Source organism: Doryrhamphus excisus, chromosome 11, assembly GCF_030265055.1.
Source record: "Doryrhamphus excisus isolate RoL2022-K1 chromosome 11, RoL_Dexc_1.0, whole genome shotgun sequence".
In the NCBI taxonomy this organism is placed as follows: Eukaryota; Metazoa; Chordata; class Actinopteri; order Syngnathiformes; family Syngnathidae; genus Doryrhamphus; species Doryrhamphus excisus.
Genome location: NC_080476.1, coordinates 9603051 through 9617368, shown reverse-complemented (window position 1 = coordinate 9617368; position 14318 = coordinate 9603051). Strand labels below are relative to the sequence as shown.

The following is a 14318-nucleotide window of genomic DNA, read 5'->3' as shown; positions in this document are numbered from 1 at the left end:
AATTCATGTTTAACATGCTGGGTCACACTGTCTCATCCTTACATTAATTAATAATGTATGCTCTTGAAAAGCAGCTACGGTGGCATGATATACTGGACATATTCGCTCACTGCTGCAGAAGTCAATGCACTTATCAAAATGAAGGCGGAATACACTAAAGCTTCTTAACTTTGACAAACATTTTTGGGGAAAATGCCTTAAACCTTGAACATCACTTTCCTATGTCAGCTTTCCTAACTTGACCTCACTGCAGTTAATATCAAAGGTTCCTTTAATGGCTTTTTTTGATCGAGTATGTTTGTGTGAGCAAACAAAAAAATTGCATGTGACATTAGCTGTTGCCGGTGATCTATGATTGCATGTGCAATTTTTAACTGGTGCAAAAGTGGTGTGGACCGCCCAAATAAGGATTGGGCATCTGCTACTGACTGCAGAGAGGGGAATGAGGGGGAAACATGTTCCACATGAGTGCTCTCTATTTCACCTATTATTTTAGGGAAGCCAGCAACTGTATAAAAGTCAATGTTTTGTATCATTTACTCAGCCCCGAGTGCGTGGGAAGTGGACATACTCGCCCATTCTGTGTGACAGAGCGTTCAACACGTGGGACAACTAGTCTGAGATGGGCGTGGCGGCGCACTGGGGGAGGAGTCCACATTTTCAGCTTGGCGCAGTGACAAATTTGTAACAAAACAGCTTGTCAAAGGTGCAGAGAAAGCTCTCCAGCTCGGACCTAAAGTCTATTCGGTGGCGCAGGCGAAGCGCAGCCTGCATAATGGTAAATTGGCTGACAGTGGTGACGTGTCACCAAAACCTCACAAGCAGATTTTTCACAGTGTTGTGCACATTTCAGTGGAAAAAAGCATCTGAACCAGCATGTGTTTTTTTTGTATGGTAAAGTACGGTAAAGGGTCTGCATGGCGTTCAAGTGGTTAGTGCGCAGACCTCACAGCGAGGAGACCCAAGTTCAATTCCACCCTCGGCCATCTCTGTGTGGAGTTTGCATGTTCTCCCCGTGCATGCGTGGGGTTTTCTCCGGGTACTCCGGTTCCCTCCCACATTCCAAAAAAATGCTAAGGCTAATTAGCGACTCCAAATTTTCCATAGGTATGAATGTAAGTGTGAATGGTTGTTTGTCTTGCCCTGTGATTGGCTGGCCACCAGTCCAGGGTGTACCCCGCCTCTCGCCAGAAGACAACTGGGATAGGCTCCAGCACCCCCGCGACCCTCGTGAGAATAAGCGACAGAAAATAAATGAATGAATGAAGTACGGTAAAGAGGTGGGTTGTTTACAAAGTCTAACTAGTGTGTGTGCGACATATGATACATTGTTTCATCAGGAAGGCGGGATTTGTACCCACAAAAGACATTGTTCAGTCTGAAATGTGTAGAATGTGTGTGTTGGGGATGTTTTTTTCATCTGGATGAAAATAATGTGGATACCAATTCATTTCCTATGGTGCTAACTTTTGACCGAGAACACCACAAGTGTAACAATATCGACTAAACCGCTACAAAATCAACAAAAGTGATGTAGAGTGTGGAGGATATCATACAGCCTTGAGGTAAACACTATATTTGTGAGTGTTTTAAGTTGTAAATTAAGCCACTCTTGCAGTTTTTTTAAGTCGATGAGTGTCTATTTCATCTTCAAGGTCACACCAACCAACGCAAGAAGACACACAATGGCTTTTCCGACCCAGAAAGTCTGTAAACTTGATAAAGGCACTAAAAGCAAAAAAAAATAAATACATAATGTTCTGCTCATTTAATTCAATTTGATGCAGTTTGTTCACTTCCAGCGGCTTCTCCCTCTCTCACAGAGTGGACACTTTGAACGGGGCATATCACGGTAACAGGATATGATTGAATGACAATGTGTGGCTGAGCAGAAAGGAGCTCGCTAGCCTTTTGAACCTCCCAGCTTGTTAGATCACACGCATGCCGGCGATTGGTTTCGACAAAGGACATCCGCCAGGCCTTTTAGAGGGAAGAAACTTTTTTTTAGCAGTTTGGGGCGAGGGGGTGGCGAATGAGGGAGGAAAAAGGCAAACGAGAGCACAGAGAGTGTAGAAGCAAAAATGAAAAACGCGAGTTTGAACTGAACTTGAATCCCTGCAGGGTGAAACTGTGGTCACAAGAAAAATGAGCAGGTGAAACTCTTCATAAAGTCGAGATGACACTGAAACACACATTGGGTTTGCAGCTTTGATTGGATGTTGAATGTTTATATTGCATTTAATTTTTAAATGTCTTCAATTTACACTAGTTTGGATCAGACATTTATTTAAAATAATAACCATAAATAGGAATTAATTTTGGACCATTTATTCAAGCTGCATTTTATACAAAACATATTAATGAACATTTGATTTTGCCATACAAGTTTGCCAGATTTATTTGTGGAAAAAAACATGTTATTGTTCATCTATTACTTTAAAATACCAATACCACTACAAAATAAAATACCACTAAAATGCATGTATCTTCAAATTTGTAGTTTGGAACCCTTTCCTCCACTCATCACTGTCATCGCCAACCAATGTAAAACTAGAATTATTTGCTATAAAAATGGTTTTGGGTGAACATTTGTGTGTGTCTGGAACAGATCTTATGGGAAATATTGATGCCATTTTTGTCCTTTTTTGGCTTTTATCTAACTTTTAGAATGGATTAATGACAAAGGCCGAGGTACATCTAAAAAAAAAAAATGTAGAGGTCATATTTTGTTGCTAGTCTATAATCCATTTTACTATTGTGCAACACTCGAGATCTATAGCACAGCAATACACTCTATATATTATAGTGATTTTAATGAACTGAGTCTTCTAAATGCTAATGCTATAGTCAGTTCAATAGACTTAGTAATCACTTAGGGGCTTTTGGAAATGATCAAAAATGTTCCGAAGTAATAACTTTAATGCAAAAGTTCCTCTGGGCAGACTTGTTAAATCTCACTCACACAATATACTGTAAACTATACAGTGTACGTGCCTCACCCCCTTGGGTAGTTCTCACATTCATAATTAAAGGCAATGTTAGCCAAGTAATAGTGAATAAGGAGTTTGGCGTAGAGGAAGTTGGCATTAAATGAATATATTGTGATCATAATTTACAAAAGAAATGACGTGGGAAGCGTGTGTCAGCTTTTAGGCTTGTCATTGTTCTTTGTTCTGCCTTTTGTGTGTTCAACGTACATGTACACACATTTGGACATGAACACACTTGGACGGCAACAAAGAGAAATTAGTGGCGATTTGAATCTGTGGTGCTGTTGATGCCAAGATTTGGAGACAATGGTGGCAGGATAGGGAATATAATGGACGATTTGTCTGCAAAGACAATGTGTTTCAATCCGTCAGCTTCATAACTACAATACTGTCTCACTTTGTTTATCGCAGTTAATTGGTTCCAATATTAAGAAATTTTATATTTTCGGAGCATAGAAACCCGGTTCATGACTTTCTAAATGACATTATTAGAGCCCTGTAGACATGAAATAACACCCCTATAGTCACCTTTATACTCCTATCATTCTTTATTTACACCCCATTGCAAAACTGTCATGCACACACTATAGGATGACTGCAGGGACACAAGAGACAGACATGGCTGCAAGTATTAGCATGCTACTGCGATAACTAATTAGCGTCCAATTTATTTATCCTCAACTTAGGAAAGGTTTTCAAATGGAGTGGGGAAGACGGACAAAGTAAGAAGCCAAAAACTTACCACTTCCACACAGAATGGAGGGATAACTTAATTATTTTAGTCTATCATTTTGGATATGGGACTGCACGGCGTTCGAGTGGTTAGTGCGCAGACCTCACAGCTAGACCAGGGTTCAATTCCACCCTCAGCCATCTCTGTGTGGAGTTTGCATGTTCTCCCCGTGCATGCGTGGGTTTTCTCTGGGTACTCCGGTTTCCTCCCACATTCCAAAAACATGCTAGGTTAATTGGCGACTCCAAATTGGCCATAGGTATGAATGTGAGTGTGAATGGTTGTTTGTCTATATGTGCCCTGTGATTGGCTGGCGACCGGTCCGGGGTGTACCCCGCCTCTCCCCCAAAGCTGGGATAGGCTCCAGCAACCCTGCGACCCTCGTGAGGATAAGCGGTAGAAAATGAATGAATGAATGGGTGACATTAATTGTAATGTCATATCTCATTACCTATTAACCAAAAGACTATATATAACTTGTATTTCAATATTTTTGAACTAATAATAGGCCATAGTCAACCATAAAACAGTGATCATTCTGAATTGGGACATTTTTGGAATTTTTTTTTACTGCGATAGAGCAGTCCAGATATGGATATATGCTCTGAAACTGTAGCACTGTTCAAAAGTACAAATGTGATGCAATATTACCTGACATAACACATCATTGGAGAAGTAGCCACCGAAGTCTGATGTGAGAATGTGGAAAATAACGTTCCTTAGAGCCCGATGTGGAAAAAAAAAGAGTCATACCGCTCATTTACAGCACAGCAACGTGCAAATAAGTGTTTCTAAGGATTCTATGAATATTGGAGCAAAACAAACAATCCTTGACTGATGGGAGAGTTGAGAATGAGTGCTTCTGCTGCAGAGATGTGACTCAAAGGTAAATAAAAAGAGGAATTGTGTGACAAAATCAGGGTCAGCACGGAGATTATGTTTTTGATGGCGCTTATCTGTTTATGTTCAAAATAACTTGGAAAGTTGTGGATGGATTTGGATGAAATTTTCAAGAATTGTCAGATATGGGATACGGATCACGGATCTAAGATTTTTTGTAATGATTCTTTAACATTATACCATTTTTGGCAACTTTAGCCTTGGTTTGTGTACATTTTCCAGTTTGCATGCAATATTCCATGTTTTGTCATGTTATTGATACACGGTATAAGTCAAACTGTGTTGTTTATATGTTTTTATTACAAAACGTCCTTTTTAGCCTGCTAATACAGATGAACAGAAAATGGAAATGTGTGAAATTGGATTTTAGGATTAAACAGTACTTTTTTTACACAGTAATTCCATGCAACCCGAGTACATGCAGAACAAGCATATTCAATTTAAAGTCAAACAAAAGACATGAAAAACAACAACTTGTCCTTTTGTCCCCACACAGGAAAACCCCAAAACCTACTTCCACTGGCTTCACAGCCTAAAGCAATTATCTTTTTTCTTCAGTTGCCTGCTTTGAATGACTGTTTGTGCATGCATTTATTCATTCCAATTGAAATCCGAATCACAGATGCTGATACGTGTCCCAGCAAAGAGTGGAGACCTTCAAAAGGTAATTTGGTAACAAAGGGAAGACAATGAAGTGATGGGATGGCACATGAGCGAGGGGACGACAGGGACTATAGAAATCTCCAAGTGTGATGATTAGGAATGGATAGCTTGTTATAATAAGCCTAGGGTGAGTTTACGCACTCATCATCATAGTTTATCTATGTGTTATAATGCTATGTCTGCCGATGGTGTGGCAATGAGTGAATGTGTTGTAAACAGGTGTGAAGTATGTGTAAACTGGGCAGGGCTGCGTACCAGTTCACAAAGTGTAAACGCACCACAAACCAACAGTATGCAGAACCAAAGCCACCACCTGGTGCAAGTCGGTGTGAATATACGTTAATAACTAGTAATAATACCCAATAATACCCTCTCCCATACTTTTTTTTATGCCTTCTTCATGCTCTTTCCTCACTCTCTGCAGCTGAGAGATAAATCAACTTTTTTCTGCAATGAGAACTTCTTCTCTGGAGCTCAACATCTTGTAAGAGGAAATAATGAAGCTATGGATGATGCCTTCAGTTACGTGGGACAAATTCTTCTGTCTATTTTGGTTTTTCCCTTCAAGGGTCGCCACAGCAAATCAACCGCCCCCATCCAACCCTGTCTTCTGTATCTGTCTTTCTCACACCAACTACCCTCATGTCTTCCTTCACGACATCCAGAAACATATTTTCTACCAATATATTCACTATCTCTCCTCTGGACATCTCAGTCTGGCCTCTCTGACTTTATCTCCAAGGCCTTTAACATGTAATGTTCCTCTGATGTACTCGGTCCTGATCCTATCCATCCTGGTCACTCCCAATGAGAACCTCAGCATCCTCATCTCTGATACCTCCAGTTCTGCTTCATGTCTTTTCCTCAGTGGCATGCTATGTTGTACACCAGACATAAACAGTACTTGACTTAGCTGTAAGTTGTGTAAGTCGTTCAGGAGGTTGGCATTTCATGCCAAGATGCGCCGTTTTCAGTCACTAATTGTGTGCCAATTGTGTAAAACTGGTCTTCAGCCTTTTCAGGCATGCCATCAAATTGACACTCATTGCCATGGTGACTTGCAAGACAATGCGGAGGCAAAGTGTGTGCAAGAATAAACACTGCTTTAATCTGAGCTTTTGTTGGAGAAGTAGGCAGATAGAGCAAGAGTAAAAAAAAAAAAAGAAGAAGCAGTTTTATTACATAAGGGCTGCGGAAGCTCACATGCTTGGAAGGGAAGGAGCGCACGTTCCACTGCACCTGAAGTCTTGGCGTTGTGGTGTAGCGTGGAGTGGAACAAGACATGGGGGATGAAGTGCCGCCTGGAGAGCAGAGGCAGAAAGCTGAGAGCAAAGGCGGAACATTTATTTTTATTACAGTATATCTACTCAAGGGACCATACTATAGAGATACTTTAAAGTAGTCATTGTACAGCTTATTGTCTAACCATTATTGTCTAAATAGCAGGCAATACAAGTGAGTAGCAATTGTAGTAATTGTGTCTTGTTTATATATGAGCATATTGGTGGTAGCTTCATGGTGGAGGGTTGCATGAGTCCTGCTGGAAACTGGGGTGCTGCGGTTTTTCTGAAGCATTGTGAGATTGGGCAATAAATTGGGCAATATGGCAGTTTTCAAACATGTTATTAAGTCATAATCAGATACCACACAAATAATATATTATGTTTTCAAATACAAAAACATATAGATGTAAATAAAGGCATTTATTTTTATTTGTCACCCTTGTGATTCACAGTGGGATTTCACAACTGCCCCAGAATGCAAATGTTGTCCTTTCAGTCCGAGAATAACACCTTACCTCATCCTCCATGAAGCAGAAGTTAGCCGAAATAACAAACTGACTCAGTTAAACTCAGTTAAATTACTGAGTAAATTATTTACTCTCAGTAGCCTCTAAACCCCCCAAAAGATCCACTGCGTTCCAGGTTAACTGCACATTATTTGCCGTGCCTTTTTTATATTAAATTTATTGTTGCGACAATTACTTTCAACACAAAATAGCTTTGCGGAATGCCCGAGTCGATTTTGTCGGTGCCTTTTATTCAGAGTGACACAGGAAAAATGCCGACTTTGAAAGACTATTCCATGTCATGACTCTACACACATTTTATCGAACCTGCAGAGGTCTTGTTCTATATCACATTAATTTATTAGCAAACTCATTTCCATAAAAACCCATGATGTGTTGTTTTTGGTATTTTACATTCATAAGTTGGGCTGCACGGCGGACGAGTGGTTAGCGCACAGGCCTCACAGCTAGGAGAACAGGGTTCAATTCCACCCTCGGCCATCTCTGTGTGGAGTTTGCATGTTCTCCCCGTGCATGCGTGGGTTTTCTCCGGGTACTCCGGTTTTCTCCCACATTCCAAAAACATGCTAGGTTCGACTCCAAATTGTCCATAGGTATGAATGTGAGTGTGAATGGTTGTTTGTCTATATGTGCCCTGTGATTGGCTGGCGACCAGTCCAGGGTGTACCCCGCCTCTCGCCCGAAGACAGCTGGGATAGGCTCCAGCACCCCCCGCGACCCTCGTGAGGATAAGTGGTAGAAAATGAAAGAATTAATGAACATTCATAAGTCATATTTTCCCCCTTAATTTGTCATTTTTCTAATGTACAAATCTTCACAACACAACACAATAAACCGGCAGCCTCTTTCATTTATTTCCTTTTTATTTAAAGACTAATGCAGTGAATCGGAATCTACAGGGCCATATCATAACCAAAAAACCAAACCAAAACAAAAGAAAACATTTACAGGAAGTTCACCACCGCGTTCATCTCCATCCATCAGAATCCTGTCAACAACACATCCCAGTGGCCACTTCTATAGTGTCTGTTTCATTGTCCATATGTGTACCATATCACCCTTTATCTTGCCTTATATTCCGCTTGTTTGTGCTTTAGAAAATTGGGTTGTGTTTTTTCTTTAATATCAGTGAAAATCCATATTTGCTTGGATAAAAATACAAGAAAATGACTCCAGTAGTATATCTATAAGAACTAATAGACCCATTTAAGCAAGTGCTGCTGATGATTTGTCTTAAATAAAACCAAAATAAACAAAAAAGACATAACACATGTGGTATATACATATAGACATATATATGTACACACACATATATGTACATATATACGTTTGACGAGAAGATAAAAGTCGGAAGCTCATGATTGCACTGTACCTGTACCTCATATTTCACATTCTCTATGTGGAGCGTAAAAGTGTAGCAAAATCTGAACTGCCTTTTTTTCGAAATAAAGTTGTATAACATCCCAGTCAGTCGGTGTAGTCCATCAACGGTGACTTAACCAAGTCCAGTTCCAGTCGGAAGAACCAAAACAAAACAATATGCGTTCAAAAGAGTAATACAGTTTGCATTGCTCGCATCGTCTTCCATGATGGCTTGCCGCAGCCATCTGGTAAACACCGAGCAATTTGTGCATTTTTGTATTACTCTTTTGAACTACGTTCTTCATCACCAAAATCCAACCAGTGCTGGATTTCAAGGACTAAGTGCAAGGGTAAGTCACCGTTGATGGACTACATTGCTGATGGAAACGTCATACAAATTCATGTTAAATATATGTAAGGTTTTCATCCAGTTCTGGGGTGGGAAAACTTTTCATAGTCAATTTATGTAAGAATATAACGCAACAATCAAATCCCTGGTCTTGGAAAAAGAAGACCTTGTTACATTTTAGCTCCTTTTTTTTTCGTCTTTATTCAGTCATTTTATTGCACGACCCTGGAGAAAGAAAGTGCAATCAACAACGAAAGCCTTTTCCTCTCAAATCCAACGCACAAACAAAAGGACATAATCTGCTGTTTTTCTTTGATGTCACCCTGTGTGGCCATGGTTTCATAAAAAAGCTAATGGGTGGCACAGCTGATATAAAAAGCTAAGCTTCTTCTTTTTTTTTTTTTAAATATATTGTTTATTTTCTCCTTATAATAGCTTGTAAGTCTGAAACACAATGGTCGAGGAGACAAGGTTGATGGTTGGTGGTTCGAAGCTGTCCTTTGCATAGCACGAAGCCAACTACATAAATGTAATGTTATTATTCATCTAAATGTGCAAAATGCATAACAATAGGTTGAGAATACAAACAATAGTCATCGTCGTTTTTAAGCTAATATCTTCAATAATAGAATCAAATACTGTATGCGTCATGTATTTTACATATGTATATTTCTATATATATATTTATATATCTTCTTCATGATAATCAACATACATACAAGTTTATTTATGATTCTATCTTTTATACAACTCTTCACCCTGAACTTTGCACTTCTTTGACCTTCTGCTGGTAGGATAAGTGGCCTGTAGGGGACAGGTTACGTAATAGTGATAATGCAAATAAAATAAAGATAAAGCAACGACCATTGATAAATATATATATAAATAATTTGGTTTCCTCCCCGCAATAAATACATAAAACAATACACAAATCAACAAATCTCTCTCAGGCTTCTGGCCAGGTAAAAAAAAAAAAAAATGCTAATGAAATCCATTAAAAGCAAACATTGGGGCTGTGCATGCCGGCCGTCTAAAATGTGAATTGTGTCCAATTTTGCACACAATAATACAAAAAAATTGTTATAAATTAAAAAAATAAATAAAGCAAATTTAAATGACCATTAACTTAAAAAAATAATGGATTTCTGCATTGCTGCCATGTAAAATGTTACCAAAAAAAGTACAAAATAAATGTAGAAATAAATTATACTAAATTAAATGAAAATTTACCTTGGATTCCTGCCACCTCGAATATGATATTTGTGGAGATGGAGCAACTACAATAAGCAGTGAATAAATAAAAATAATGCTAAATTAAATCACAATTAATTAACTAAAAATAAACTGGGACTTTGTTCAGAGTGTCAATACAAAACAAACACAAAATTTAATTGAATTAGATTTCTAAAATGGCATTAGAATTAAAGTCAATATTTTGTTGATGGCAAATGTGTACTTAACTAAACTGGACATTTGCAGCATACAATTGTCTAACTTTCGACGTAAAGCTACAGTGTCAATCATTCCCTCACTAATGTCAACTTCAGGTCCTTTTAATAAAAGCCCTTGCTAAGAAATATTGCTACATTAACTGAATTTTCAACTGGGCTGTTCCTAATATTTGACGAGCCACGAAAAGTTAATACGCAAAAAACAAGAAAAAAAAGCAAGCAACGTCCAAGACGAAAAAAAAAAAAAATCCGTTCGCTTTACTGTTTTTGGAAGAAGGGTTGACATCATGCTACAAAAATATATTCATTTTCATCATCCTTTCACCTCTTTCTTGTCTTTTTTTCTCTCTGCTGATGCTTTCCAACAAAAGCAGCAACAAATCAATTCAAAAAAAGGGGGCATGTGATACTGAAGGCAGTGTCGCTGGTACTTTCTGAGTGTTAATTTTCAGCTAAAAACACACAAAAAGGGGCGAAAAAAACCCAAGAACACACACACAAAAAACAAAAAACCATGAAAGCTCAAGGGGACACGGTGGGATAGAAAATGCAAGATGTAAAACCATCAGGGTACCATCTGTTAAAATATGGAAAAGGCACTTCTCCTCCTCAGTGTGCCTCGTCCTTCTTTAGCTAACTTTACTTTAACGTTTGGCAAACAAGCCCCTCCCCCCGGGTCCATGAAGCAATAAAAACAGGAAATAATGTTTGTGTGATGAATGGAAAAAAAAAAAGATTTTGAGACAATTCTTTACATTCTTACTCAAGTTTTTACACGTCTTTGTTGAGACTGTTTAAAAAAAACAACAACATGTATTTGGACGCAAAAAAAAAACAAAAACAAAACGCGTTGTTCATACCCTTTAGTTCAACATATTGACATCGCTAACATCTGATAATATTTACAAATATTAATAAAAGGAAAATACCTGTTATTTTCATTTCGAAGCAGAGATGACTAGATTGTTGTCCACTGAGACGTGTGTTTTATTGCTATTGCACAACCCCCCCCCCAACATATTTAGAAGAATATGAGAATGGACGTTTTGGGGGCGAACAAATGAAGCCTTCCGTCAATCATGGTTAGTATTTTAGTTTTTTAGGATGCCCTGCCCATGCATATGCACACACACATACACATAACACGTGCCTTTTACCATGTCCGTCTGTGCTTAAATAAATGACATAAAGCCAATACCAGTAACCATTAATACAGTAATAAGATAATGCAACCATATTGTGTCTAAGTGAGCCTTTTGGCCACATTACCGAATGGTATAATCATACACTTAAACCCAAAATGATTCATACCTGACCACATATGAAGTTATTGTTGAATCACATATCCTTTGCTCCATTTAGTAGCTTAGATTCTTTCTTTTTTTGACGCATTTCCAGCTAGAAAAATCCCCATTTAACGCAAAAAAATGCACTTTAACTAGAAATCTGGTCAAGGTATGAATAATTTTGGGCTTAACTGTCGTTGATTGGGCCGTATATTCCCACAAGTAGTTTGTAGGATATGACAAGATATGTAAAAACACAGTACTTCACTCATTTTTAGTGAGATTGGGGTTCTTTTGAAGTTGACCCTAACATTAAATCATGTAGGTTATACATATCGCATTGTCGCTCTACTCTACTATGAAAAGCATGCATCTCCCAATGTTAGGACATTTAAAATGCAAATATGACAAAAATGAAAAAAAAATGGACGATATGATACATGCTTTTCATTGGAGAAACAGCAATGCATATTCCTACAAACATGTCACGGGTCAAGTTATTGTGCAGTTCGTTTGAAATGGCCGCCACCCAATGAAAAACATGTAACTCCAATTTGTACCGTTTATCATAAAATATCAATCAGAACAATAAATAGTTGGGTTGTTTTTTGCCGAGAGTAAAAATACTAAACTTGAGACACAAGATTGGGATATATACGTGTTTTCCACTGAATCAGCAGCCGTGTGGATTTCAACAATAAACAGTGAAATCTGTTACTATCTCGATCTCCAGATTTTCCGATTTGGTTTCAATGCAAAAACAGAACAGTCGCCGAACAAGCTGAACCTCCGGTATGGTGTAACATAGACTGTTGGGCAGTTAGGGCGGTTTCATGTCAAACTGTTGGACCTTCTCGCTCATTGGAACCACGTTTGTTTTTTCACTCATCAAATAGTCTGGAGACTCCCCTCTCTTTGCAAAGTACATATTCTCCCCGGAACCCTGAAAATAAGAACCACGTACAAAGAAAAAGCCCTGGACGAGATTGGTCTATTTGTGGAATAGCATTCTCCTCTTGGCTATATATTTACGCTAGCGTTTCTTAAAAGCGTCTTCCCGCACCTGAACAGCAACCCCTCTGAAAAGTCTGTATCAATGTTATTTTTTTAATATATTTTCATGTCTCTGTTTTTGTTTTCTCAAAATCTTCAAAATGTTGATAAACAGAAGCAATGCAACGACTGGGGATTCAAACCAGCATGGACATCATGTTTGTCTGAAAATAAACACATTTTCTTCTCTTTTTTTCTTTTCTGTTGAGGAAGAATACCAAAGAAAATGAAAGTTATAGGTAGAAGTGAAAAGGAGCCAAAGATGGATTAGTGTGGAGTCACCCCCTGCAGTTTGGGCTTCTTATTCAAGTAGGTGGCCCAGTAGACCAAGTTAAAGGTTCCAAAGAGCAGAGGGAAGGCTATTCTGGCGATCCTGTCAATCTTGCTCACGCTGTTAAAGGTCTTCTTGGCCTCGGGAGGTTTGGGCTTTGGCTCCTCCTTGGGCTCGGTCGGGGGCGGCGGAGCGCTTTTGGCAATGGTGGCCAATCCAGGGTCCCTGGCAATGTTGGGGGCGAAGGCTGTAGCAGTGGCAGCCGGGTATGCTGTGGTGTTGTTCTTTTTCAGGAGAGACTCCTTCTTCTTCTTTTGCTGTTGGTTTGTTGGGGGAGAAAAGAAAATATGAATAAAATGTTACATTACATATTGGATATAAAATTTACAATAGGCTCTTCATTGTTGAAAAAATTACCAAAAATAAAACACCCCAAAGACCCCTAAAGCACAATTCAGACTGACTGACTCGACTGACCAAATCTTTGTGAAGAAATTTTAATCAATCCCAGTTTTAATCCTGATTAATCACCATTTGCTACTGTGCATCAAAAGTACTACATAATATTAGCGCGGTCAAAATTTTAATCAAATCAATCCCAGTTTTCAAATTTATTAATCTTGATTAATCACCATTTGCTACTGTGCGTCAAAAGTACTACATAATATTTGCGCAGTCAAAATTTTAATCATATCTATCCCAGTTTTCAAATTAATTAATCTTGATTAATCACCATTTGCTACTGTGCATCAAAAGTACTACAAAATATTAGCGCGGTCAAAATTTTAATCAAACCAATCTGTTTTCAAATTAATTAATCTTGATTAATCACCAATTGCTACTGTGCATGAAAAGTACTACATACTATTTGCGCGGTCAAAATTTTAATCAAATCAATCCCAGTTTTCAAATTAATTAATCTTGATTAATCACCATTTGCTACTGTGCGTCAAAAGTACTATATAATATTAGGGTGGTTAAAATTTTAATCAAAACTTTCCATTTTCAAATTAATTAATCATGATTAATCACCATGTGCTACTACGCATCAAAAGTACTATATAATATTAGTATATAATATTAGGGCGGTCAAAATTCTAATCAAATGAATCCCAATTTTCAAAATAATTAATCATGATTAATCACCATTTGCAACTATGTGTGAAATATGCCCACTTTTGCAGAATTATATGAACAGAAATATAAATGACAGATACATGTACATTTGTACCTATGAACAGCTCCAAAGGAACTGAAATTTTTAATCAAGCCGAGCTAACGCTAGTCTCTTTAATACTAGCATAGAATAAAGTTATTAAATTTTAGTTAACCTGTTTTTTTAACTTGTGTGGCAATCAGCCATGTTAAAAATTAGACTTATGGTTGACTTATCTTTGCATATTAAAAGGTTACTTAAAAAACATGAATGTTTCGTGAAGGCAAAAGCATC

General features: G+C 38.1%; 2 protein-coding genes across 7 annotated transcripts in view; one reads left to right on the top strand and one right to left on the bottom strand.

The window, feature by feature from the left end:
- LOC131138364 (gamma-aminobutyric acid receptor subunit beta-2-like) overlaps positions 1-14318 on the top strand; it is a 213119-nt gene that overhangs the window by 55981 nt on the left and 142820 nt on the right. The gene's annotated exons all lie outside the window — the stretch shown is intronic.
- Positions 7942-14318, bottom strand: part of gabra1 (gamma-aminobutyric acid type A receptor subunit alpha1) — a 36520-nt gene continuing 30143 nt past the window's right edge. For all 5 annotated transcript variants that reach the window (XM_058087218.1, XM_058087217.1, XM_058087219.1 and 2 more), the window contains one exon: positions 7942-13185. In XM_058087218.1, the coding sequence (XP_057943201.1) occupies positions 12865-13185 (321 nt within the window). In that variant the 3' untranslated portion in view covers positions 7942-12864. The remainder of the gene's footprint in view (positions 13186-14318) is intronic.